The sequence below is a fragment of the Panthera uncia genome, assembly GCF_023721935.1.
Source record: "Panthera uncia isolate 11264 chromosome B2 unlocalized genomic scaffold, Puncia_PCG_1.0 HiC_scaffold_24, whole genome shotgun sequence".
NCBI classification, from domain to species: Eukaryota; Metazoa; Chordata; class Mammalia; order Carnivora; family Felidae; genus Panthera; species Panthera uncia.
The window spans coordinates 66,330,354-66,357,876 of NW_026057580.1; the positions used below are offsets into that span (position 1 = coordinate 66,330,354).

Consider the following 27,523-nt stretch of genomic DNA (forward strand, 5'->3'; position numbering starts at 1 on the left):
GGTGCCGCTACCTGTAGGAATGAGAGATGAGGAGGAATGCACCCCATATCATAATCCCAAATAGTTCACCTCTCAGCAGATTGAGACACTTGTCTCACCAACAAAGCATATCCCAAAGAACAGATGGGAGATGTGCCCCTTCCGTGTTCAGAAGAAAAAGGGATTAATTTGGTTATTGGTGATTTGGAAGTAAAATTCAAAGGTGTTTCTCCTTCCATGGTGTTGCCTCTCCAGCAGTCGCTACTAGCTTGTCTGATTCTCCCTGCACTCTTTTCTCTTGCCCACTAACACTGCTAGCCTCACTTGGCCCAGGATGCTTTGGAGAAATCAAGCAAGAGTTACAATGCCCTTGAGTTAGGAGAATCACTTTGGCCTGGGTGGTGACACAGGGGCAATGGTGCTTCCCCCTCCACCCCCCCAATTTTAGTCTCAATACACAGAAGGGTACTGTCCTTCCTCCAAAGCTAACAAGCTGGGGACACAAATGCTGATCTTATTGGCCCCACGGTCCTCCCCATAACCTGCATTTGAGAGATAAAGAGCCAATCAAAAGTGCAGGGGGAGTAAAGCTGCTGAAGAGTCAACCAACCTCATCATCAGCTCCCCTTTGCTCAAGTAAATCACAATTTTCTATACTTTTAAAGCTTGAACTCCCTGTTGAACTCTGTGAGCTATACCTATGGCCAAATGGTGTGGGGTGTTTTGTTTTATTTTTAAGGAGAAAGTTCAGGAGGATTATGGGAATAGAAAGAAAAAGAAAAATATTCTAGGAATTCCTTGTCTTTAGTCCCTCCAGTCCCAGACAAGATCACATGTGCCTGGTCCCATCAGTAATCATCTTTATACCACATATGGTCAAAACAGATCTTGACATGCACAAAGAAAATTGTTAGAGTAACAAAAACCAGTGGATCCTCCAAGGTTGGCAATGGGGTAACACATTTGAGGCCACAAGACCCAGATGTGTTCTTCATTATGGATTCCTCCCATAATGTAGATAATGAAAGATTAAGACTTGATTTTATTAGGGCAACTAGCAATTCTTATATGTTGGAAAATATATGGATCTTGTCTGGAAATAAAAGTCATTGCATATGGGATGTCGCTAAAGCAGTGCTTAAAGCAAAATTTATAGCTGTAAATAATTACATTAAAAAGAAGAAAGATCTCAAATTAATAACCTAATCTTTCATGATAAGATGCTAGGGAAAAAAAGAGCAAACTATACCTAACTAAGCAGAAGGAAAGAAATAAAGATTAAAGCAGAAATAAGTAAAGACTAAAAAAACAACAGAGAAAATCAATGCATCCAAAGCTGGCTCTTCGAAACAATAACAAAATTGAAAAACTTTAGCTAGACTGGGCAAGGAAAAAAGAAGATTCAAATGATCAGAAACAGAAATGAAAGAGGTGACATAACTACCAATCTTACAGAAATAAATGGATCATTAAGGAATACTATGGACAATCATATGCCAATACATTAGATAGAAGAAGAATGTAGACAGAAGAAATGGACAAATTACCAAAACTGACTCAAAAAAAAAAAAAATAGACAATCTGAGTAAACCTGTAACAAGTAGACAGAATGAATCAGTAATCAAAACTACTCACAAAGAAATCCCAGGCCCAGATGGTTTCATGAGTGGATCCTACCAAGCATTTAAAGAAAAATTAAAACCAATTCTTTACAAACTCTTCCAAAAGATAGAAGAGGAATGTTATGGACTAAAGTGTGTCCTCTAAAATTCATATGTTGAAGTCCTAACTCCCAAAGTGACTACATACAAGAAGGTAGTAAAGGTTAAGTGAGGTCTTAAGGGTAGGACCTTAATTTGACAACACATGCTCACTAGCTCTCTCTCACTCTCTCTCTCTCTCTCCCTCTCCCTCTCCTCTCACCTGCCCCCCCCCCCCAGCAACATACATGCACAGAGAAGAGGCCATGCGAGGACACAGCAAGACAGTGGCTGTTCACAAATCAGGAAGAGCGCTCTCAACAGAAACCACCCCTGACAGCACATTGATCTCACTCATCTAGCCTCTAGAACTCTGAGAAAATAAATTCTATTGTTAAATCAACTAGACTGTGGTATTCTGTTGTGGCGATCAAGCAAACTAATACAAGGAAGGAATACTTCCCAACTCATTCTATAAGGCCACTATTAACCTGATACCAAATCCAGACAAAGACATTCCAAGAATAGAAAATTATAGAATAATATCTCTTATGAATATGGATACAAAAATCCTCAACAAAATGCTAGCAAATCAAATCCTATAACATATAGTATAACTTATACACTGTGACCAAGTAGGATTTATCCCAGGAAAGCAAGATTGTTTTAACAGTTAAGAATCAGTTAATGTAATATACCATATAAATAGAATAAAAAAACAAAGATAGTACAATGATCTCAATAGGTTTGACAGAATCCATTGTCTTTTCCTGATAAAAACACTCAACATACTAGGAATAGAAGGGAACTTCCTCAACTGGAGAAATAGCATCTACAAAAACCCTATAGCTAACATCATAGTTAATGGTGGAAGACTAGATGCTTCTCTTCCTAAGATCAAGAAAAAGACAAGGATGCTTATTCTCACCACTTCTATTCAACATTTTACTGGAAGTTCCAGCCAACCCAATCAGGTAAGAAAAAGAAAGAAAAAGCACCTAGATGGGAAGGAAGAAATACAACTATCTCTTGTATGTAGAAAATCCTAAAGAATCCATTAAAACATTATTGGAACTACTAAACGAGTTTAGCAAGGTTGCAGGATACAAGATCAATATGCAAATACCAATTGTGTTTCAGATTAAACAATCTGAAAATGAAGTTAAGAAAACAATTCATTTATAATAACATTAAATGAATAAAATATGGGGAAATAAGTTTAATAAAAGAAGCGTAAAACTGAAAACTATAAAATACTGTTGACAGAAAGTAAAGAAGATCTAAACAAACAGGGGAAAATCCCATGTTCGTGAATCAGAAGACTGAATATTGTTAAGATGGCAATAATCCTTAAACTGACCTATAGAGTCAATGTAATTCTTGTCAATATCTCAGCTGACTTCTTTGTAGAAACTGACAAGCTGTTTCTAAAATTCATACAATTTTCGAGGGACCAAGATTAACCAAAACAAATCATGAGAAAAGGACAAAATGGAGCATTCACACTTTCCAATTTCAAAATTGACTACAGAGCAATGATAGTAAAGACAGTGTGATGCTGGAATATGAGTAGGCATGTAGATCAATGGAATTGAATTGAGAGTTCAAAAATAAACCAATGTATGTTCAACTGATTCCCCACAAGGGTGCCAAAATCATTTAGTGGGGAAAGAAAAACCTTTTCAACAAACTGGTGTTGGAACAACCGGATATCCACATGCAAAACAATGAAATTGGACCCTTACTTCATACCATATACAAAAAAATCAACTCAATATTGGCCAAAGACTTAAATGTAAGAGCAAGAATTTATAAAACTCTTAGAAGGAAACATAAGAATAAATCTTCATGACCTTGAGTTTGGCAAGGCATTATTACATTTGACACCAAAAGCGTGATCAACAAAAGAAAACAATACACAAATTGGACTTTATTAAAATTTCAAACTTCTGTGCTTTGAAAGATACCATTTAAAAAAAAAGTGAAAAGATAACCCACGGAATGGGAGAAAATACTTGCCAATCATATATCTCATCAGGGACTTGTTTCCAGAGTAACTCAATAATAAATAGACAGCCTAATTTAAAGGTGGGCAAAGGACTTGAATAGACTTTTCTCCAAAAAAGATATACAAATGGCTAATAAACACATGAAACATGTTCCCCATCATTAGCCATTGGGAAATGCAAATCAAACCCACAAAGAACTATAACTTCACACTCACTAGAATGGTTACAATAAAAAAGTCAGATAAAGACAAATGTTGATGCTGTAGAGAAATTGGAATCCTCATACACTGTTTGTGGGAAGAGGAAAACTAACACTTATTGTGCACCCACTATGGGCCAGCACCATTCTAAGCCAGTAAGGAGTAAGGCTGCCATTATAGTCCCCTTTTTGGAATGTTCTCATTATCTGAGATACCAATCCTTTTGGTATCTTTGATTTGGTATCTGAGATACCAATCCTTTTGGTATCCTTTGATCCCTAGTGGCAGGTGCTTTGGTATATGTGAGGAAGCTACTCATAGTGTCTGGCATACAGAAGGCACTCCATAAATATTTATTGAGTAGACATTTGGGTGCTGTTAGCAGTGAGGAAGCCGTTGCATAGAACATGCATTACAATTCATGTAAATAAATGACAACCAATGATAAAAAAAAGATGTAACTAAAATGTTTATTTTGTTTATTAAATATTTTAAATCCAAATTAAATATGTCTACATAGTTCTGATAGTATAAGGCAGAGAATGCGGATAATTCTCCAATCTGCACTATAGCTGGAAAATAGAGATGCAGATGAAAGATTGTTCTCCTATGACAACGTGCAGAAATGGGGAACACGGGAACATGGACTTTATTGGTTTAAAAACTGCTGACGACCATGGGTGAGATCAAAGGTAATAAAAAGTCAGTTTCTGGGCTGGGATCCAAATGAATTCATCAAAAAGTAAAACCGACTTGAGAGACCATCAAGCCATGGCCTTCTACCCAGCAAAGGATACACCAGTGATTCCAGAGGCAGCGGGTGAACAGCCATGGAGACAGGTCCGCAAGCCCCCCATGGGGGCTCTGCATCGCCTGGAGCTCCCAGGAAGCCTGGGAGCGAACAACACGTACAGGTGCACACACCAGGGTGCCGTTCAGAATTGATGAGACACAGCTGCTCAAACCTGGTTCAAACAGCCTTTTCCTCACCTTTATAAATAGGGGTGTTGACACTTACATCACGCCAAAGCATAAAGATGACTGATAAAATGAAGGCCGTCATTATTTACCTACAGGACTGAAAAGGGCCTGCAGAGAGCAACCAGCCCAGCATCTCCCCAAGTGTTAGATGTGTCTCACTGGTGGGACAGGGGATGATATCAGGTGTGACTTTGGTGTGTTCGTTTCCTAAAGCTGCAGAAATTACCATAAACTTGGTGGCCTAAAACAGCAGAAAGGTATTCTCTTGTAGTTCTGAATGCTAGAAGCATGAAATCACAGTGTTGGGAGAGCCATGTTCTTTCTTAAGGCTCAAAGGTAGGATCCTTCATTGCCTCTACCTCGTTGCTTGTGTAGCCAACAATCCTTCATGATAGACACATGGCTCTAATCCGCCTCCATTGTCACATGGCATCTTCCCTGTGCATCTGTGTCTGCGTCCAAATGTCTTAGAAAGACATCAGTCACTGGATTAGGGTCCATAATTCAGTATGACCTGGTCTGGATTACATCTGCAAAAACCTTATTTCTAAAGAAAGTCCCAGAGCGCCTGGGTGGCTCAGTCTGTTAGGTGTCTGACTTCGGCTCAGGTCATGATCTCATGGTTCATGAGTTTGAGCCCCACATTGGGCTCTGTGCTGACAGCCCAGAGCCTGGAGCCTGTTTCGGATTCTGTGTCTCCCCACCCCCCCGCCCCCCCCCCCTCTGCCCCTCCCTGACTGGCACTATCTCTCTCTCAAAAATAAATAAACATTCAAAAAAATGTTTTTAAAGAAAGTGCCATTCACAGGCACTGGAGTTAGGACTTGAACATGTATCTTTTTGGAAGACACAACAGATGAACATTATTTTTTATAGTCATGTATTTTAGTGTACAGCAATAAAAAAATTTAATTAGCCCATTGAACTATGATTTCACTGACACAATATCATTGCTTGAGGTTACTAACAGCTAAAGTTAAAAGAAATGAACCTGTTAAAGGAATCTCTTGAGTGAACACTTCTACAGTTGTCATATGGTTGTACAAAAATTGTGAAGGTGGTGTATTAACACTGGAATGCACTGAGTTAGTTAGTCCAACCTCTCTTTTCAAGCTGGGTGGTAAATAAGGAAAATAAATGAGCCTCTTATTTAAAAGCTTCCTGCAAGAGATTTTACAATCTCCCTCAGAGTGAGGTCATTGTACGACAAATCTCATTGGCTAAAATTTCTTCCTTACATCTAACCCCAATTTCTCTTGCTTTAGTTTGCAACGCTGTGGATGGAACTAGAATGTATTATGCTAAGCAAAATAAGTCAGTCAGAGAAAGATAAATATCATATGATTTCACTCATATGTGGAATTTAAGAAACAAAACAGATGAACATGGAAGAAGGGAAGGAAAAATAAGATAAAAACAGAAAGGGAGGAAACCATGAGGGACTCTTAAATGCAGAGAACAAATGAGGGTTGCTGAAGGCATGTTGGGTGGGGGGCATGGGCTAAATGGGCGTTGGGCATTAAGGAGGTCAGTCGTTGGGATGAGCACTGGGTGTTATATGGAAGCGATGAATCACTAAATTCTATTCCTGAAATCATTATTACACTATACATTAACTAACTTGGATTTAAATAAAATTTTTAAAAATGGGGGAAAAAAGATGGCTGCCAGATCCCAGCCTTTATAACTCTCAACAATAGCCAAATTATGGAAAGAGCCTAAATGTCCATCAACTGATGAATGGATAAAGAAATTGTGGTTTATATACACAATGGAGTACTATGTGGCAATGAGAAAGAATGAAATATGGCCCTTTGTGGCAACGTGGATGGAACTGGAGAGTGTTATGCTAAGTGAAATAAGCCATACAGAGAAAGACAGATACCATATGGTTTCACTCTTATGTGGATCCCGAGAAACGTAACAGAAACCCATGGGGGAGGGGAAGAAAAAAAAAAAAAAAGAGAGGTTAGAGTGGGAGAGAGCCAAAGCATAAGAGACTCTTAAAAAATGAGAACTGAGGGCTGATGGGGGGTGGGAGGGAGGGGAGGGTGGGTGATGGGTATCGAGGAGGGCACCTTTTGGGATGAGCACCAGGTGTTGTATGGAAACCAATTTGACAATAAATTTCATATATTCAAAAAAAAAGATACTAGCCTTTATACTATTCAAAACTACAAAGTCATCAACATACAGGTAGATGAATTATAGGTATGCAGAACTTTTAGTAGCTTAAGAATTTCATAGTGTGACACATGGACTGTTACCTAAAACCACTATTTAAAGTTCCTAAGAAGAAGGACCAAACCCATACTTGAGGAGAGAAGTGCACTTCTCAAGTGGTTTGGTGGCTGACTGGTGAGTGAACACCAGATGGGGCCAGCAGTCCTGAGATTGTCAGGCACGAGTGCCCTGCGCGGATCCAACTCCTGTACAAACTCGCAGCAAACCACAGGGCTGACGGGGTTAAGACGTTCGTGGTCTTTCTCTCCCTGATTTTTAGAAAATCACTTCTCATGTGAAATGAGCTTGTCACCCTGGCACCTCTCATTAAACAGGAGGATCCAACCCGGCCTCTGTTTAAGGCCATTTAATCTCTGTGGAGAATCTGAGCTCAGCAGACTGAGGCAAATGAGAGGCGTCTCTTGTACTTTTCTTTATAACCTCCCTGCCTCTATCCAGGAGACAAAGGATGCCGCCTGTAAAATCACTAAAACTTTCCTCCAGAGAAAGGAACAATCTGCTCTTGTACTATCACATGAGCAAGCTTAAATAGAAAGCAAATGCACCGATGGCACAAAGAGGCTACCACATTTTCAGGGTTTAAAGTCTTAGGAATTTTCAGGAGAGCCTGGTGTTCCTTTTTCACCATTGCCAAACTGTTGGAGAACTACGTTTTCCCCCAGCCTCTGTACATGCAGCCTGCCCACCAGGGAGGCCAAAGAACACTCTAGAAGAGTTCCAACCCACTCAAGCCTCCAGGGATACCCACTTGCTTCTGAATCTGAGCTGTGTCTAAACCTCCCCTTTTGGGAAACAAACTTTAGGGTCAGGAGTGCGTGGACATCTCCCACCCCCCTCACCTCTGCAGAGGCTTCCAGGTCGCCCACCCAGTGCAACCCACTCCTGTTGCAGTCCTGGAGGGTCAGGCAAGAGCACCTAGGATGTAGAGAACATCCAAAGAGAAGCAGGAAGAGACAGAGGGACAGGAAGAAGAAAGCCGATAGAGAGCGAGAGAAAGAGAAAGTCCCAAAGCAGTGAGAGTTGCACAGAGAGGAAAAGAGGGCCCACGTGTCTAAAAGTACAGACCCTTCTGATGGAGTTTTAGTTCAGGCTGGTGTTGACCCTTTGTCATTTGGGACACAAGACCTAACTGCTCCCAGTTAAGTGAACTTGGACTGTTTATTTTATTAAAACACTTAAACTGGCACTTTACTTGGAGTTTCCAACCAGATGAAGCCCTGAAAAGCATCAATACCACCATCTGCAGAATATTTCTCAAATAATACCTAATCATGCCATAATAACCCCCAAATTCCAGAGTCTTAGAAACTATTCACTTTCATTACAAACAGTTGTCCCCACCCGCTCTCTCACATGTGTGTGTGTGCGCACACACACACACACACTCACCCTCCACTCCCCACCCTATTTCCCCACATCAGGCATAACTCCCCAGTTAAAGGGACAGCTGCACACAGTGATCCTTTTCTATAATCATCACCGCCACCTTCCCCCGCCCCGACCGGCAGCCACCGCCTTTCTCCAGGATCGATTGCCAGCCGGCCTGCCCCGTCCAGCAGGCCGCACAACCCTGCCCAGGTTGGCAAGAAAGTCAAACCACTGGGTCAGTGTCCGGAGCGCTCCATGTGTGAACAGCTTGGCTCGGCTGCTTGAAGAGAAGGGAGCTCCGCAGATCCCAGCTCTGAAACCCAGATCAGAAAAGGAAGCTGCACCGTGGCCCCCATATGCTGCCATTGGAAAAGCTGGGGGATCACTATTACCCGGCGCTTAACCAGGTGCCACCACCTAGAAAGCACAGCCAGTAAGCTCTGGAATGCAGAGAAAGACATGCAAGGAGAGAAGCCGAAAGAGGAAGGGGGCAAGAGGGAGAAGACCCCTGGAAACAGTAGCAGGTCCCCAGCAGAGCTGCACCCTGCTTAGAGCCCCAACAGGGGGCCATTGTTTCCTACCTCAGGTGCTGACGGTGTCTGCCACCAGGCAGCCTCAGCCTCACTCCTCTCCAGCACCACGGGCACCCAGCACTGCTCCGGGAGGCAGAGAGGACTTCTAAGGACTTCTAGGTGGTGGCAGAAACCAGCAGATTTCCTCTCTGCCCTCGGGCTGCCTTTCTCTGAGGCTCAAGTGGAGGTTTGCAGACTTTCTTTTCTCAGCCTCAGTCCCGCCCTTGTTCTTGCTCAGATAAGCTCATCACGTTTTCCCTCAGGGCCCTCTGTGGCCTCCTGTCCCAGCCTTCCCGGTTCAAAGGGCACCAGGCCACACCACCTACGAGGCTTAGCATTTCATTCGCTTCAATTAAATTTTCCATTAACTTGGTCTCTGGCCAGTATAGATTTTTCCCTTTAAGCTTGCCTCTAAGTTCAGATCACTCAGCCCTCAGAATCAACCTTATGACTCCCCTCTGGTCCATTTAAGCACATTTATATTTTTTCTCCCCTAATGAGATGCACAGAAACCAACCATAATTTTAATGCCTGACACCTGAACTGTAGTCCTCTCAAATGTTTCTGGTTTGCCTAAGACTTTGTGCTAAGCCTCTGGGTTGATTTCCTCCTGTGGAAATTTTGCCCAAAGGCAATTTTGCCCAACGCTAGCCATTTGGGATAATGAATGCTCTTCCAATCTTAAGAGGAAAGCAGGTTCTATAATCACTCTCTATATGGTCTTGCACATTTGCCCTGCCTCTACCCGAAGTTCTTGTGGGAACTCCTAAGAGGTGAGGGAGGGTGATGAGAGGGGGACACCTTCCACAGTCATGTTCTTTTTCCTCAACAGCCACACACTTTCTGGTCTTTCTAGAACTTCAAGGAAATTAAAAGGGGTCCTCAATCAGGAAAACGTTGGAGTCACCAGAATAGAGGACATCTCCGAAGCTTTGGTTCTAAATGTATATCCTGACTTTTAGGAAGGCTCATGATACTTTGCATTCCTCATGCTGGTATAAAGCAAGCTGCCATGTTGTGAGATGCTCTGTGGAGAGGCCTATATGGCAAGAAACCAACAACTCATAGGAAACTGAATCCTGCCAACAGCCACACGAATAAGCTAGGAAGTGGATCCTTTCCTAGTTCGGGATGTAGGCCGGTATGAGACCCAGAGCCAGGGGACCCAGTTAAGCTGCCCCTGAACTGCTGACTCACAGAAACTGAGATAATAAATGTTATTTGAAGCCACTAACTTTTGGGGGTAATTTGTCACTAGCAATAGATAACTAATACAGATGAGAAAAGGCCATTTGTTTCATTTCCCTTGACTCTGCATATCCAGGTTGGAAATTATAATTATTAATTCAGTAGCAGCTAGGATGTATCTGCTATAGAATACCTATTCAATTCTCTGCAAGGAAGTTTATGGGATTTTTTTAGCAAAGGGTTTGTATTGCTTGTGTATGAGACCCAGAAACTACCCACTAATAGGAGAGAGTTCATAAAGTTTACCTTTATATAACAACTTAATTGGAACACTCATTCATTTAACAATAAGTATTGAATACTTATCTTGTGCTTCCTCAGTATCTACAGGTCTCAGAAGAGAACCTAAGCCTTGCAATGCAAAGAGAGTCACTAAATCACTGAACATTGAAAAAAATCTATTTTAAATTCTCCAAAACCCAGGCCTTTCTCGAGAGGTTGTATTTTTCCCTTTTAGTTCAATGTTTGTTGTTGTCTGTTTGTTTGTTTGTGTTTGAGATTTTATTTTTTTAAGTAATCTCTACACCCAACATGGGGCTTGAACTTACAACCCTGAGATCAAGAGTCACACACTCTACCAACTGAGCCAACCCAGCGCCCCTAAGTAAATGCTTTAAAATATGTACAGATATTATAAATTAATGAATGATATAACTAGAAACACAATAAATAACTTTTCCTACATGAACTCATATTATACCCAGGGTCAGAAATAAAGTTAGGAATCCCACGCTGGCAAATGCTCCCCCTTTCATGCTGTAGGAGCTGTGGCTGGGCTTCTCCCAGACCTGTCCATCTGAAAATACAGGAAAGGCCTTTGTATTTGCCGTAGACCTTAGGGACATTCTTCTTTTACCCTTTCCATCAAAACTTTCTCAGAGGATTCTTAACACATGAGCTTGATACTGATCCTTTGTTCTCCTCCCAAATGACCCTCTTTCCAACACTTGGCTTGAGAACAGGACAGCTCATTTTGTTCACACGATCCCTGGCTGTAGCAGGGTGAGCATAGCTCTGAGATATTCCAGTCACTGGCCTACACTGGGAGACAAGCGGCTGCAGGGGGATCTGGAGTAACACTTCTTCCTTCTTTTTTTTTTTTTTTCTCCACCATTCCACATATTATTTAAAATACCAGGTCAAACGATGCCAAATGTGTGGTGGAACAGACCACTGTGTGTGGGTTTTGTGAAATGAAAGAGCTCTCCCAGAGTCTGGAATGATGGGCTCTGCCTGTCCTGGGGATGTCACCTAGCAAGGGTGCACCCAGAGCACAAGGACAAGGATGAAACACTCCTTGGGGCCAAGATAGGAAATCCAGAAGGAGAAAAGAGAATTGATCTTCTTGGAGTACAGCTTCTGCCTAGATTTTGTTAAATGGGGGTTGGGGTTTGTTTTGTTCTTTTATATCTTTGGTAGACAAAATGACACAGGTGTACCACAAGCCACTTGTGAACATCCATTTTGTGCCATCAGCCTCTGAGTCAAGAAACAGGACGTACACCCTACCGGCAAGTGTTGGGTAATAGGGCCCTACTGACAACTGGCTTGAGAGAAAAGCAAAGGGACAGGGAAGAGAAAACCTGGGCTCCATTCCCTCCCCACTGCTGCCTTTCTGTGTGGCTCTGAACAATTGGCCTGACTCTGTGGGCCTCGGTGCATCACCATTGGGGAAGCTCACTAAATGTTTGCTGACTGCCTAAATGGATGTTTCCATGTAATGGAATTCATGCCACTTGATAAACTCTATTTCCTTCTAGAAATAAACAATCTTTTGGAAAGATAGTTATTCCCTGTATACTCATTTTCTGTAGATCATATTAGATGAATTTGTACTTCAACAAGGAAGCAGATTTGATTTCTAAAGGCTGGGTACATAGGTTCAACCATAACGGAGCACATTGGGAAGGTCTGTCATTCCAGTAGTTTTCTGGTGCCTGGCTCAAAGACCACCAGCCAAGGAAGAAAACATTACGCTTCGAGAACAAATGTCCTTCCTCCTCTCCTACCCCCTACCATCTGTGTATCAAAAAAGCTACTCAACCAAAAGTAAACAGTTTGTTCCCATCATGTTAAAACTTCAAAAGGCAGGAAACCAATCACTAAATTAGATCTTGCAGGAGAGTTCAGTTATCGCATTTGCAGTTTCCAGAGATCTCCCCAACCCTTGGTGAGCAATTTGTTCTGTTGCGTTGCATAGAATTTAAGTCAGTAAATATTTGCTGCAGGCCCGTTACACGTCGGGCTCGGCCGGGTACTACGCGGCCCCGCCCCCAAGTCTACCCGGCAGGGAGATGAGATCTGGACCCAGATTCTTGCAGTATGGGACAGCATTACGTGTCATTGAGGATGTATAAACAAGAGTCGGGGAGAACAGACGGACATCTTCTGGGATTCGGAGAAGCTTAAAGGGCAACAGGGACCCTGCTGCAGAAGATGGCCAGGCCACACTGAGGAATTTGCTGTCGTCATTCTTTGCTTTCTTTCAACCTTCTCACCAGTGCAGCAAACCTCCTCTTTCTCACCCAGACTGCACACCTACCACCTCACCTAACCACTCTGCCCTCCCCCCATCTCCTCTCCACCCCATGGACACCTCCACAGGACATGGGATCATCCTCAGTGACAACACTTACATAGTGTCCTAGCGCACATAGACTCATTTTACTGCAAACCTGAACTAAATTTCCCTAGGTGAGCAGAACTCTGCCAGCCCACACTTTATCACTCAGAGTGTGGTCCCCAGCCAGCAGCAGCCCCAATACCCGGCACCTGTTAGATATGCGGACTCCCAGGCCCCACGCCAGTCCTGCTGAGGCCAGAATCTGCATTTTAACAAGATGCCAGGTGGTTCGGGAGCACATTCAAGTTTGGAAAACACTGGCTTGAGTTTATTTATAATTGAGACCTTTTCTTTTCAACATTCGAAGGTACAGTAAATTTCCCTGTGATCATCACATGACTTCTGACAGAACCGCAAATGTTATCAAATCCATGTTTCTGCCTCCATTCTTGCAAAGCACCAGTGAGCTGGTCTTCCTAAAATGCACACCACATTTGGCTGTCGATTAATAGAATTGAAGGGAAATGACTGATGTTCCTGATTTCCAGCCAAGAACTCTACCTTCTGGCCTGGATTCAGGCAGCTGAGGAGGTCTGAAGTCTGGTTTGCCCCAGACACAGAAGAAAGATCACAGAAGAAAGTTTATATTCCAAAGGCCTGAGGAAGAGATTTGAAAGATGCCCTCTCTCTGTTCTAACATGAACCCCTCTGCCTTGGGATCCACCTCGGCGGGGGGGGGCGGGGGACCCTCACTGGGACTCCTGGGGCACCTTGACCTCATGCTGCCCAGAGCTAGCCTCTGCCACCTCCAGCTGTGACATCTTGCTCCTACTTCTCTGGGTTGCCAGAGTTACCCCTAATGGCCTAATAAGTGGGGATCTGCACTTGTCACCAATAACGGGGAGATCACTACCGCTCAAGCAGTCCCTTCTACTTCTATGACTTTTCAAAGTTCCCTACGAATATCAACCCCACCTGACTCCTAAAGGAGCTATCTTGTGAGAGTTCTACCTGGCTCTTCAGCTGCCAAGTTGTCTACCTGGGAGAGTATTCCTTAAATCCACACTTCCCAGACTTTAATGTGTCTTCAAGCCACCCGGGATCTGTTGTTAAAGAGTGTGGGAGGGCCTCTGAGCTCTTGCCTTTCTCAGGTGATGAGGATGCTTCTGACCAGAGTTTGAGAGGCAAGACCTTAGGTTTAATTAAATCTATCACCAGAACCACAGAGAACAAACCCACATGACCTGCTGCTGTATACTGGAACAGAAAATCATGTCTTCCTCCAAATCATCCTTTTTTTTGGGGGGGGGGGCACAAACTTTGTTTCTTTGATAGTTTCTTATGTGTCACAGCTTTGCATTCTCTTATTGTCTCATCAAGTGTCTTCTGGAAATGCTCTGAGTGTGGACAAGTGTGTGGCACCAAGCCTGATAGACCATCGCTTTAATTGAACAACATCGGGGTGGAGAACAACCTGTTCAAATGAGCTCAAGATTGCAATATTGTTTTGGAATGATGTTGGTCCCCCAGATGGATATGGAACCTAAAGTCAACAAAGACTTCCGTCCTTTCCTTCTCACACGTGCCCCTCTTGCCACAAAAGTGGGAAAGTGAGTATAAGCCAGTTCCTCATCTGAAGCAATAATAACTTGATATGTTACCCTTTTAGGGAAATTTGAAAGGACAATCCTAAAGAGGCAATGTCTTAATCTAAAGGCAAACTCTCTAATGGTGTCATTTTAGGTTCCACGGCAGACTGGTGGAAAAGACATGTGGCAAGGGGGCTGCTTAGAGTATACTATGACGTGGCTGCTTCTTCCACTTTCCTTGAGACTCCCAGACACATGAAGCACACTGCACTTGGTTTTGCAACACCTAGGGCATGAGAAACAACTTCCACAAGGTTGGTTGATTTGGGAGCCATTCATTTTTCAAATCAGCATGCTCTAGGGAAAGGCTCATGAAGACAATTCAAGTTATTACTTCCAAAGCCAGGCCAGCTAGGAAGAAAAGGAGCTTTCAGGGAGAAATAACTGTAGCTACACTGCTCCAGGGAAAAGACTAAACCGTCCTCCAGTATGGTGAGCTTGGAAGGGGAGAGAATATGGTAGAAACCAAGGCAAGAGTTTCCTCAATAATTACTTAAGGAAGGCTAGAAGGGGGCTCCTCGGACAGGATGTTAAAATGAAACCATTTTAGTTTCAGTCTGGGCTGAGGCTGTAAGACAACAGATACCCCAAAGTAGTGTGAAGTGTACAGATCTTGAAAAAAAAATAAAAGGTGGAAAGCCAGCTTTGTACCTACAGATGACCACCTACATCACGTCTGCAAAAGAAATATAGAGGTTGAGAAACAGGTTGACTAGAAGATGAATTATGGAGACAACTGTCCAGTGTGCTCCCAAGGGCTTCAATGTGGCCATGTGAATAGCTTGATATCTGTCCCTGGAGTTGAGAGACACAATGGATTATTGTTTGATTCCCATGGGAAATCCAAAAGTCTGGCTACGTTGATCAGAGAACAAAGCAGAGGTGTCTGCAGGGTTCAGCCTGCCCAGTTTGTCTGGGGAAAGGATCATGTGTAGTGTTTGTCAGGACCATATGTGGGCCATCAGAAGAGAGATCTAAAGTCAGATCATCTTAGGACTGCAGGACTGTGTGGTGGCACAACAGGGCCTCTGCAGAAAGAAGCTAGAGATGTGTTTCCTATAGATTCGGGGGTGTGGAAGGAATTATAAGTGACCAGCCAGAGAAGAGTTGTATTTATTTGTTCATGTCATGGAAAGTGCAAGTGAGAGATGGTAGGATCACCAACATGCCCATGTAAGAGCCCACAGGATGAAGAATCAGCTTCAAACACCTGCAAATTAGGGTGTATGATGCCAACTCACTACAGGATTAGTCAAGTAAAAACTCTCCTACCCCTTACCTCACTTCTGTCCCCTACTCTGGTCATGAAGGATTCAAAATCATTATTACCTAAATATAGGAGGGGGCAAAAACACAAGGTTAAGTGTGAGGTGGAGAGAAGCCAACTGGCCTGAAGCAGATCTGAACTGGGAATGGGAAATAGTTATATCTTTGAGTGAAATTTAAATTTTGTTCTTACTCTGACCTAGATATACTAATTGTTGACTAGAGAATGCTTTGCTACCTGAAAGGAGCAAGAAAAGTCATAAGATTTGTCCAAAATTTCATCCATGGATGGGAAAGAAGTGGTCCCACAGGATACATTTAAAGGAGAATGGGAGACACGAATTATGTGGCTTTATAATTATATCCTATGGGTCATTGATTGTTCAATGTAACAGTGATTCAAGGGGTTTGCAAAGTGAAATCAGACCATTCTGCTATTCTCTTTGCAAGGTTCACTAGAAGATACATTAGCTTTAGGATATGTTCCTGAGTCAGCTAAGGCTGACAGGAGAGGCCAGATTCACACTGTAAGAACTAGAAGGAGCATTGTGCACGAGCAATACTTCCTTTAGGAAATGGAGGCCCAGAAAGAAGAAAACATTTTCCCAAGCTTGCCCACATAGAGACATCACAAACAAACAAAGCAAAACCAAAAAACAACAAGTGTATATAGTACCTGCTAACATAGACTATATTTAATTAGATACCTTTATTTGTAAAGGCCAAATTTCTTACTGATCCCAGATCTTAGAGACATTAATGTAAAATTGTAAACAAGGTTCTTGACAGTATCTGAAAAAAAATATATGCTAAGAATCTAAGTTTATCCTTCCCTGCTGTCCTCTTAGGCTTACCATATAGCCACTCTTATTATAAGCATCTTTTTTTTTTAAGCATCTAAGCCTACCTGTGAACACATACCTGCAAATGTATTCACTTTTCATTACAAATACTGGTCACTCAATACCTCAATACTTCAAAAACTTCCTGAACCTTGTGTATTTGCCTTATCACAAGACAAGGTCTCCCATGGTTGTTGGAGCATAAGAAGGTTCAGCAAATGTTTATAGAATGACATAATGACTAGATTCCAGTTTCACTGACTATGTGTTCTTTATATATCAACAATACCGCTTCCTGAGAAAGAAAAAAGGCAACATTTCTGCTAATCCTTGGGAACCTAGAATCCAGAACCTAGAGTCATGTTTAACTTTCTGCAAATCCATAACTCAGGGCTGCTAAGCAGAGAAGGAAAACCTTCTATGGGTATCTTGAGCAGACAATGTTGTGACAGCTTTGGCAGTGTGGCCCCTGTGTGCCCTTGGTGACCTTCCCACTAGCTTTCCTATGCTGAGCTACTCTGCAACAAAAGGCACTCAGCCCCTGGCTCACTTTCCATCCTGTGACGAGAGAGAGACTCTGACTCTTAGTGAAAAACATATTTGATTCGTGGCCTGGTCAAATCCCTGCAGTAATAGACACTCTGTTTATTGACATGGGTGGGTATCTGAGGCCCCCAAGCAAGACCAACGTAATCTGTTTCCTTATCCCTAGTTTCTTCAGGATTTATTAGTTCCTTACTGTGATAGTCTTTCAACTACTCAACAATGATGCATAAGTGTCCAAGAGTCTTAATTAGAGGAGAGTGAAGAAAATCACTCATTATATGTGATGTGGTCTCATCCAGATTCTAATAACATAAACCTAAACGCTATAGCATCAGCTCTCAGTAGCTAGAGTGATCTCTTCCCACTGCAACCTGGGTGAGGACTGTCGAGGTACCTTCCGTCTTGGCCATTCCTGACTGCTCCCTGGGATGGACGGTTGGCAGAGAGGCCGCCTGTGGGCCTCCAGCAAGAAAGCTCCCAGGAGCTCGTGGGAGAGCAGGGACACCTGGGACCACCTGCAGGCACAGGAAACACAGAAGGACAAAGCCTACCTGACTCCATTCTGCCTTCCTTCTTCTCCTGGGTTTCCTCAGAGCCACTGGAGCCCCTGGGGAAGGGCTGGTGGCTGAAGAGGTCATCACACAGAAGGCTTCGGCACAGCTTGGCGAGGAAACGGAGGACGTACCCGATGCTATTCACCACAGGCAGGCTCCGCAGGTGCTGTTTCCCATCGAAGGATGCCGACACTGAAATGCCACAGAGACAGCAACTCAGAGCGGGGCATGAGAAAGCCACAAGTCCCTGGAAGGAGGTTTTTGTTTTTTCAGTTGTGTTCTGTTTTTAACTAAGCTTTATTCAGATTTCACCTGTGTTTTCACTTCATGTCCTGCGTCTGTTCCAGGACCTCATCCAGGAGACCATGCTGGGTTTAGTTGTCACGTCTCCTTAGTCTCCTCTGGTTTGTGACTTGTTCTCAGACTTACCTTGTTTTGCATAACCTTGACAGTCTTGAAGAGTACCAGTCAGATATTTTGTAAAATGTCCCTCAATTTGGGTTTGTCTGATTTTTTTTTTTCATGATGTGACTGGGGTTAAGGTTTTTGGAGAAGAAGTGAAGTGTCCCTCTCCTGTTATCAGATCAAGGGTACATGATGTTCCCACGACATCACTGGGATGTCAGCCTTTATCACTTGGCCAGATAGCGTTTGCTGCATTTCTCTACTGTATTTTCCATATTCCATTCCTTGGAAACAAGTCACAAGTTCCTGCCCACACTCAAGGGTGGTAGAAGGATTAAGCTCTACCTCTCAAAGAGGGGAGAGTCTCTGTATTATTTGGAATTCTTCTGAAAGAAAGAACCGTCTGTTGTCCTCCATTTATTCCTTCATTCCTTCATTTACTCAATCATTTACTAATATCAGTATAGACTTAATATATTTATTTTGTACTGTGGGTTATCCAATATTATGTTATTTATTTTGTTGCTTAAATTTTGTCTTTGGGACTTTTAGTGTCCTGTGTCCCTATGACATGCCCTCATTTTTTTTTTTTTTTTAGCAACTCTTTGGTTACTGATACTTTAATATGCCTCAGTTTCATCTTGCATTTTCCCTGCCCCTGCCCTAATTTCAGCCATTTCTCCAACATCCTTGGTTCCTTGTTATTGAAGAGTGATATTTAGAAACTAAGATTTGGGCACTGGATATGCTTGTTGATAGATAGGTCTAGATCTAGATAGATAGATAGATAGATCCAAATAAACCTGAGTTCATGCTGAGGTCTCTAGCTCTAATCCAGCATCACAGAGTTTAGGGTTCTTTCTACCTTTCTCGGGGAGGACTCTTTAAAAAGAAGAATAATCTCTCCATAATGATTCTAGATCACATTCAATTTCTACAGGGTTACCAGAATTTAGAAGAAACATGTTTCTTCCAGCATACCCCTGTCTGTAATCGTCCTCACAGCCCTCTCTTGCCCCATGAAGCTTGCATACCAGCTCCAGTGTGAGGAACACAGAAGGAGACCCTAGGAGGACATACTGCCCCCACCCATGTCTCCGCCATTCATTGTTAACACCAAGAAGTTTTTTACATTTTATCTCCCAAAGACTGGCACATAACAAGGGCTGGGCAGGGACAAAACCAGAGGTAGTTTTGATTTCAGAACTAACACGAAACAAAACATTTTAATTAGAAGCCAAAAGAATCCATTTTTTGTGTGTATAAGCTCTTTATAGTTTGACAAGAACATTCGTATCCATCATTCTATCCTATGAGGACAGTAGACAAGAGGTTATTATCCCAAGTTACAGATAAGGAGACTGAGAAGAGGGTGAAGAGCAGTTTTTCCAACTCATGTGGCCTCTAGGTGGCCCTTGACTGTCATGTTAATACTCCAAGTGACTCTGCTTGGGAGAGCTGGCAAAGCACTACCAACAGGCCCACGAAGGGGTTCACCCCGGCAACTCAGACACTCTGGAAATTCCCCCTTAGTGTGAGTGTCACTGTTTGCCTCCAATATTTCAGAAGAGTAAGTGTGATGGAAACTGAACCCATAGCAGGAGAGTCTGAGTCATCAGGCCTAATCCAAAAATCAAGGTGCATACATTCCCAGAGGTGCCTGGAAGGACCACCTCATCGAAGCAGCCATGGCATTTATGAGACCATGAGGCCTACCCCTCTGGGATAGCATGGCTCGGGCAGGGCATGCAATACTGCTCCCTTAGCCCTTGAGCTGGCCCAAGGCCCGCCCATGGCAGTCTGGTTCCTTCAGCCCAATGTGCCAGCATCAATGTCACCATTTTCTGTGTTGTGCCATGGGAATGTTTAGAAAGCAGTGCCCTAAGGGTGAGGTGGAAAGTGGGAGAGTCTATTTATCCTTGGGCCCCTCTCACAGCTTGCTGAGCTTCCATATTTGCCCTCAGTAACATGAAGGACCCCCTTGCTGCTCTGGCACCTCAAGGAGGCAGCATGAAGAGTCCCTGGTGCTACTGCATTCTCCAAGACACCAAGACTGAGTGCTCAGCTCTGGACTTCCTGGGAATCCCTCAGCCAAGGGAAAGTTGGCAGGGCTCTTCCCGGGCTTGTGTTGTGCCAGGCACTGCAGAACCTGCTCCCCAGTGCCAAGGCCCCTGAGGCCACAGAAGGGCTGAGCAGGAGAGCAGGGAAAATGGGCTAAGTTCTCCCAGCTTAGGGGGAGGGGCCATGAAAAACTCAGTGGGATGGAATTCGCTGAAGAGGGTGGGCACACAGTACAGGAAGAATTTTCTCTTAGCACTGTGTCTGTGTCTTGAGTCCTGGTATTCAGCAAGGAAAAGGACAAGGCTCTAAACCTCAGAGGGAGCCCAGGTTTGAGAACCTGGCTCTCAGAAAAATACCACAATGGCCAGTGGGATCTCAGAAGGCTGACAATAAGACTCTCCTCCTACCCTCTCTTGATGCAGTACTTCTTCCTCTTGTCTCTGCTTGCCTCTGCCAAAGTTTCTTAAAAGTCACTCTGGGTCAGCCACATGCACTGGACTTTGCCAAGTTCTATTTTAGTCAGTTACCAGCAAGTCAGACCCCCCTTCCTGCCCAGAGGGAGCTCCAGAAGGTGGGCAGAACCAATCACAGCTGGGGAAACTGGTTAGACAACCTCCTCACCTCCAAGCCCTGGGGATCTCAAGTTAAATAAAATGTCCCTGCTTGGGTTCTTCCTGACACAGCGATATTAGATGCCCCTCTCCCCTGACCTACTCTTGGCTAGCAGGGTCATCTGCACCACCCCGTTGCTGGAGAGTCTTTACCTATTCCCTGGTGATACAGAGGACATGGCCTTGATGCTGGGCCAAAGAAGACACCATGCTGTACCCTTGGAGTCAAGACATTTGCAAAGGGGTGGTGCTCTGAGGCTTAAGGGCAGGTGGTAATAATGATTGTTTAGAGACTTGGGTAAGGCAGAAAGAGCCTCTACAGCCAAACATATGAAGAGGGCAGCACTCCCAACTCTGCCTCTCACCTTAGGTGACAACTGCCACTCCCTCTGGAAGCTGTTGGGGCAGGGATGAACCTGGAGGATGGTGGTAACAATGGGAAAAGGGATTGACCCTGAAGGGCTTTTACAAAAAACAACTCACCCCATAAGAGGGGCTTGAGACCATGAGCTTCCCCACTGCCCTGCATGGTGATATGTACCATGAAGAAGGAATGAGGCAGAGCAAGGAAGAATAGATAGTGACATGGGCTGATATTTTAGACCAAGTGTTCAGAAAAGGTCTCCTGGATAAGGCAGTATTTGAGTAGAACCCTGAAGGAAGTCCAGGAGCAAGTCAAGCATGGACAGCTGGGGTAAGAACATTCCAGAAAGAACAGCAGGTGCAAAGACCCTGAGGCAGGAGCATGGTTGGAGGATAACAGGGGGAACAGCAAGGAGGCCAGCAAGGCTGCAGCAGAGTGAGGACGCAAGAGAAGTGACCGGGAGATCAAAGAGGTAGCCAGGACCAGGTCACATAGGGCCTCTGGGTCGTCATAAGGACATGGGCTTTTTCTTGGAGTGACATGAAAGCCATTGAGGGTGCAAAGCAGAGGAGGGGCACGCTATGGCTTCGATTTTTAAAGAACAAGAGTAGCTGCTGTAAGTGGTGAACCATGGCTGGCTTCTGGATATATTTTGAAGCTAGAGCAATAGGATTTACCGATGAGCTGGAAGCGGGGGGTGGGTGAGAGAAAAGTTAAAGGTGAGGATTCTTACTGAAGTCTGGAAGCATCTTCTCCTCAAGCCCAGAGAGAGGCCGTCAGCACACAAGCTAACCTAAGGCCCCTGGAGCCCAGTGGATGGAAGATAGACCCTGGCCACAGCCACTGTCCCCCAAGCCTGAATATGACCTCTTCCATCTTCAGAGAGACACCCACGTCCCTTCTCATACGACGTGCCCCCGGGCCTTACCTGATACCATCTCACCACCATAGCCTTGTTTGACCAGGGAGAAGACAAGCTTCTGCTGGTGGGCACAGTCAATGCACGCTTGCACGGCCTGCTGCAAGACTGCCGACGGCCTCTCGGGCCCGAAGTGCTCAGGGAGCTGCTGCACCTTCCTCCTCTCCAGGTATGGCCCTGCGTTGGCTTGCTTGTTGATGTAGAGGCAGACTGTGGAAACAGAGCCATGAAGCCCTCAGCATCAGGGGGATCAGGCCAGGCGGCTGCTCCTGTGTGCATGGAGGATGCCTCAGCCATGCCACCTTGGCCCTCACCTTGGGAAAAGCTGAGAAGAACAAAAGTGGGACTGATTCTTCCCAATGTAAGAAGGAAAAGGGGGAAAAGAGCCAATCACTCCCAACTGCCAGAGGCTTGCTCTCAAGAGAACCTCTTGGTTGGGAACAGAGAGACAGGTTGGTCCCCTGTGATGTACTCGAATCTGAATTGCAGACAATAATGGAGACCCATGTGGACCATGTGTATAAATGTGTTTCCATACTGAAAATGCACACACCAAAATCTTCCCTTCTCCTCCAAAGGAGCTGTTAAGCTTACATGTAATGTTTGCCAATTTTGTTGTTGTTGTTGTTAACCTTCAGTGAATCAGAAAATTAAGACACGGCTGCTTATCCAAAGACTATATATTCAGTGAAGTTTTAAAGAGAGTGCTATTTATAATCTCAGAGATTTTAAATACTCAGCTGCCCGTTTAGGGAAGCCCAACCAATGGTCCCCACACTTTTAAAGTAATATACCCCATCAGTAAACAAATTTGGAGCACATGTCCCAAAAAGTGGTTTTTTTTATAGGTTATATACATTCTTGACTATTTTATTTTATTTTATTTTATTTTTAATTTTTTTTTAACATTTATTTATTTTTGAGACAGACAGAGACAGAGCATGAATGGGGGAGGGGCAGAGAGAGAGGGAGACACAGAATCGGAAGCAGGCTCCAGGCTCTGAGCCATCAGCCCAGAGCCCGACGCGGGGCTCGAACTCACGGACCGCAAGATCGTGACCTGAGCTGAAGTCGGACGCTTAACCGACTGAGCCACCCAGGCGCCCCCATTCTTGACTATTTTAATATATTGCATGCATTTTAAAACATAACCAAGAAATAGAAAAATTTTAAGTAAATATTAATAGTAGGTGTCATAGTTTCTTCCCCATGTTAACAACTCCTTGGCTGTCTCCGCCCTCATCCCAGGATATGAGGAACTTACTTTGGGGGCTATTAGTGCAAAGCAGTGTTGAAAAGGGACATTAAGGGGACAACAATAGGATTTGGAAAGGATGAAACAGTAACAACAAAGGTGAAGAAAGTTTTTATTGAGCATCTACTCTATTCCAAGCACTTTGGGCACTTTATCTTGTTTGATTCTCAAGATGGGCCTGAGAGTGGGGTATGATTACTTCTTTACTAATGAAGGAACCAAAGCTTAAAGGGTTGGATCGCTGTTCTAAATTCCAAAGTGTAATCAGTGGTACAACAGGGACTCAAGACTTTCTGATGTCAAGGCCTGTGCTCTTTCTGCTCCGCCAGGCTGCCTTCCCTTGAACTCATCCCAGATGATTAAGGATATCTAATCAATAAGGGAACTTCATGCCAGGCACTGTGCTAGATGGGCCCTATGGAGAAAATGGTGAACTAGACTCACACAGTCCCTGGCTTCCCAGAGCTTTGGGCCCAGCTGGGGAGGCAGAGCTACTCAGAGCTCCACAGGAAGCCGTGTGGGACCACGGCTTCGAGAGAGACACTAGGGAAGTGCTAGGAGGGCCCATCCTGGGGACCCTGGCAGGAGTCAGCGAAGGTTTTCTGGAGCAAGATATGCCTGAACTGAGATACAAGGGAGCAGTAGGGTGACCAGCAGGAAGGTCATTCCAGATAGAAGGAAGGCAATATGCTGAAATCTTATGGGGTAGGGGTGGGGGGGGGGAGCACTTCTAGGGACTGAAAGGAGAGCAATGAACCACAGGGTTCCATCAGCCAAATTAAGTTTGATTTTTACCTAAAAGCAATGGGAGGGAATTGAATGGATTTAAGTGGGACAGGAGTAGGGATGGCTTGTGATGAGGACAGTTTATGTGTGTGTGAGAGAGAGACGCCATCCTGCTGCTGGTACTTTCATGATGGAACTCTTTGTTGATGGACACCCCATGAGAAAGACTGGACTGAGCTCTACGCTGACTGGATTGGAGCCACCAGGTGGGGTTAAGAGAGGTTAGGGTCCTTAGGGGATCTGGAAGTACAAACACAGAGATGGAAACTCTTCAAGGTGGGCAGGGTCACTCTCGGTGGAAAGTAAACCTGGCTCTGAAAATGAAACACCAGGCCACCACACCACTCTTTCTAGTCCCACCCCAAGGCAACCAGCTGAACCTGAGATGCATTGAAAACCAAGTTTCAAGTAATCCTACCTGTGAGACACTTAAACTAATATTCTCAGAGAAATCTGGTTGTCCTGCCTGCCAGCTAACACACTAAATCCTTCATCAGAGCTATCCCGGTGGCAGCTCTCCAGTTCACAAAGTAACTGCTAGATGGCTGGCTGACCATCACAGCCTTAGAGGTCATTCGGCTGACATACCTGTGAGAGCCTGTGGGGCGGCCAAGCTGGGTATGGTGGCTGCATCCTGAGGGATGGAGCTGAGGTCGGGCTCCGGTGTGCTCCGTGGAGGCGAGAGGGCTAAAGGAGTCATAAGAACCCGAGACTTGAGCTGCAAGACAGAGCCCACTTAGTCAAGGAAAATCTGGAAATGCTCCCTACTCTTGCCCCAAATTTTTCGTGGATGTCAATTAACCACTGCTACTCTATCATGTTTCCATGCCTTTTTATTGTGCAGCTAAGGAAGTTCAGATTCAAGTTCATGTTCAAGATTCATGTTTGGGGTCACACTCAGAGGTCAGCTCTGCACCCCACCCTTATACTGGAGTCACCCAGGAAATGATTGTGTCAGGCAGTGAGTGTGGGAACACAAGAGGTAGGAACCGTTGAAGCGTGTAAGCTCTCTGAGTGCAGGGTGCAGGGTAGAGAATTCCCAGCCTGCAAATACCTAGAATTCTGTGGTCAGGGCTTTCCCAACAGCCACCCCGAGACTGACCCTGAATCCCTCCTCAGTCTCTGCTAAGCTTTCTGCTCTCAAAGATCACTGGATCCTGCTGGAAAAGAGAGCAGAAGACATTCCTCCAAGGGGCTTACATACTGCTCAGTGTTTATTTCCTGCAGTGGAGACTGTTAAGGGCGGCCCGAGTGTGATTATGACTGTATTGTCGGGTAGTGAGAAGCCGCTGCCTTGAAGGTCTCATTTGAAATCACAAATGAGGAATTGAAATTTACTGTTATGAAATAAGATGGAGATGACTGGTTGGTTGATTATGTCAATGCCAACAAGTCACTCTCTGTACCAAGATTTGACAGAAAATCTTCTAATCCTCACTCTCCACCAAAAAATAATGAATATTTCAGTCACTTCACCTCTTCACCACTGACCTGTGTCTGTTCTCTACTATAGACCAATTAAATCAATCTCTGGGGTGAGACCAAGGCATCAGGAGTTGTAACATGTACTCAGATGATTCCAATACATAGTTAAGGTTGGGGGCCACTGCTCCACTGCCTTTCAACTTTAAGGTTCAGTCCCCTGGAGGGTCCTATTAAAATGTAGATGGATTCTGATTCAGGAAGTCTGGGGTGGGGCCTAAGGTTCTGCATTTCCCAGGCAGTTCTGATGCTGCTGGTCTGCGGACCACACTTTGAGTAGCAAGGGTGTGTATTTTGTTGTAAATATATATGCCGACCCCACCCATATCCTAACTTGCTTCCTGGACTTTTAGGATAGAATAATAATGACAGTCTTGAAAAAACAGTATTCCTACTGCTAATTATGCACTCATTCTACATTTATTCATGTATTCACTCAACAAATATGTATTGAGTGTCTATTGCAAGCCAGACACTCTTCTAGTTACTAGGGATACAACAGGGAACAAATCAGACAAACATCTTTGCCCTCATGGAACTGACATTCTGTTGGGGGTAAATAGACAACAAATGGAATAAAGTACATGATATAGTATATTAGAAGGTGATAATAGCTGGAGGTAAAAATAAAGAGAAAAAGGGAATAGAGTGTAATTGAGTTATACTTTAGATTAAAATCTTATTTATTTTTTTAAATGTTTATTTTTGAGAGAGAGAGAGAGTGCGCACAGGTAGGGGAAGGGCAGAGAGAGGGACAGAAAGAATACCAGGCAGGCTTTGTGCTGTGCTGACAGCGTGGGATCTTATCCCACAACAATGGGATTGTGACCTGGGCTGAAATCGAGAGTTGGATGCCCAACCAACTGAGGAAATCAGACACCCCTAGACTGAAGTTTTAAAATAGGGTGGTTAAGGCACTTCTTGGGTGACATTGCCCAAAGATTCCAGGGAGATGAGGGAGCAAGTCATACCAGTGTCCATGGGAAGAATATTCCAGTGAGTGAGAATATCAAATGCAAAGGTCCCGAAACAAAAGCATGCCTGGAGGGTTTGTGCAACATAGGGAAGCAATAGTGAGACTGGAAAGGTGAAACCACAGGGCTTTGCAGGACACTGTAAGTTCTTTGACTTACTCTGAGCTCCTTTTTATTTTATTATTTTATTTTATTTTATTTTATTTTATTTCATTTTATTATTGTGCTTTATTGTATTTTATTGTATTTCATTTTATTGTATTTTATTGTATTTTTTGAGACACAGAGAGAAAGCATGTATGCACGTGAGCTGGGGAGGGGCAGAGGCAGAGAGAGAATCCCAAGCAGGCTCTGTGCTCAGTGCATAGCCCAACATGGGCTCAGTCTCACAACTGCAAGATCATGACCTGAGCCAAAATCGAGAATCGGACACTTAATAGGCTGAGCCATCCAGGTGCCGCTACCCTGAGCTCTTTAAAGCAGAGAAACTACAGGATCTAAACTAACATTTTAACAATTTGACTACTGTTTTGAGGAGAGATAAAAGGGACAAAAGCGGGAGGCCACTAATCCAGAGTAGATGAGAGATGACGGTAGATTGGATTAGGTTAATAGCAGTGGAGGAGATGAGAAGTAGACAGACTCTGCATAGATTTTCAAGGTAGAACCAGCAGGACTTACTGACATACTGACTGTGGTGTGTGTGAGAGAGAAAGGAGTCAAAGATGACTCCAAGGTTTGGGCTAGGAAGGCTGTAGATAGAATAACAGGTTTGGGGGATGGGGGGACAGACTAGGGAAGACCAGAGGCTGGTTTTGGACGTGTCAAGTTTATGATGCATACATGCCAGTAGAGATGTTAAGTAGGCAGGTGCATGTACTAGAGTATGGAATTCTGGGGGAAAGTCTAAAGGGAGATTTAATTTGAGAATCATCAATATAGAGT

At 44.0% G+C, this 27,523-nt stretch overlaps 1 protein-coding gene across 6 annotated transcripts in view; it reads right to left on the minus strand.

Moving 5' to 3' along the window:
* Positions 1–27,523, minus strand: part of SCML4 (Scm polycomb group protein like 4) — a 120,696-nt gene that overhangs the window by 19,989 nt on the left and 73,184 nt on the right. For 4 of the 6 annotated variants that reach the window (XM_049654094.1, XM_049654096.1, XM_049654095.1 and 1 more), the window contains 3 exons: positions 24,711–24,840; positions 22,091–22,291; positions 17,719–17,913 (listed from right to left, as the gene is read on the minus strand). In XM_049654094.1, coding sequence (XP_049510051.1) covers positions 17,719–17,913; positions 22,091–22,291; positions 24,711–24,840 — 526 coding nt within the window. Of the gene's footprint in view, positions 1–1,927; positions 5,556–9,062; positions 17,507–17,718; positions 17,914–22,090; positions 22,292–24,710; positions 24,841–27,523 lie in introns of those variants that run through there. The other 2 variants (XM_049654100.1, XM_049654099.1) reach the window with 2 other exon arrangements.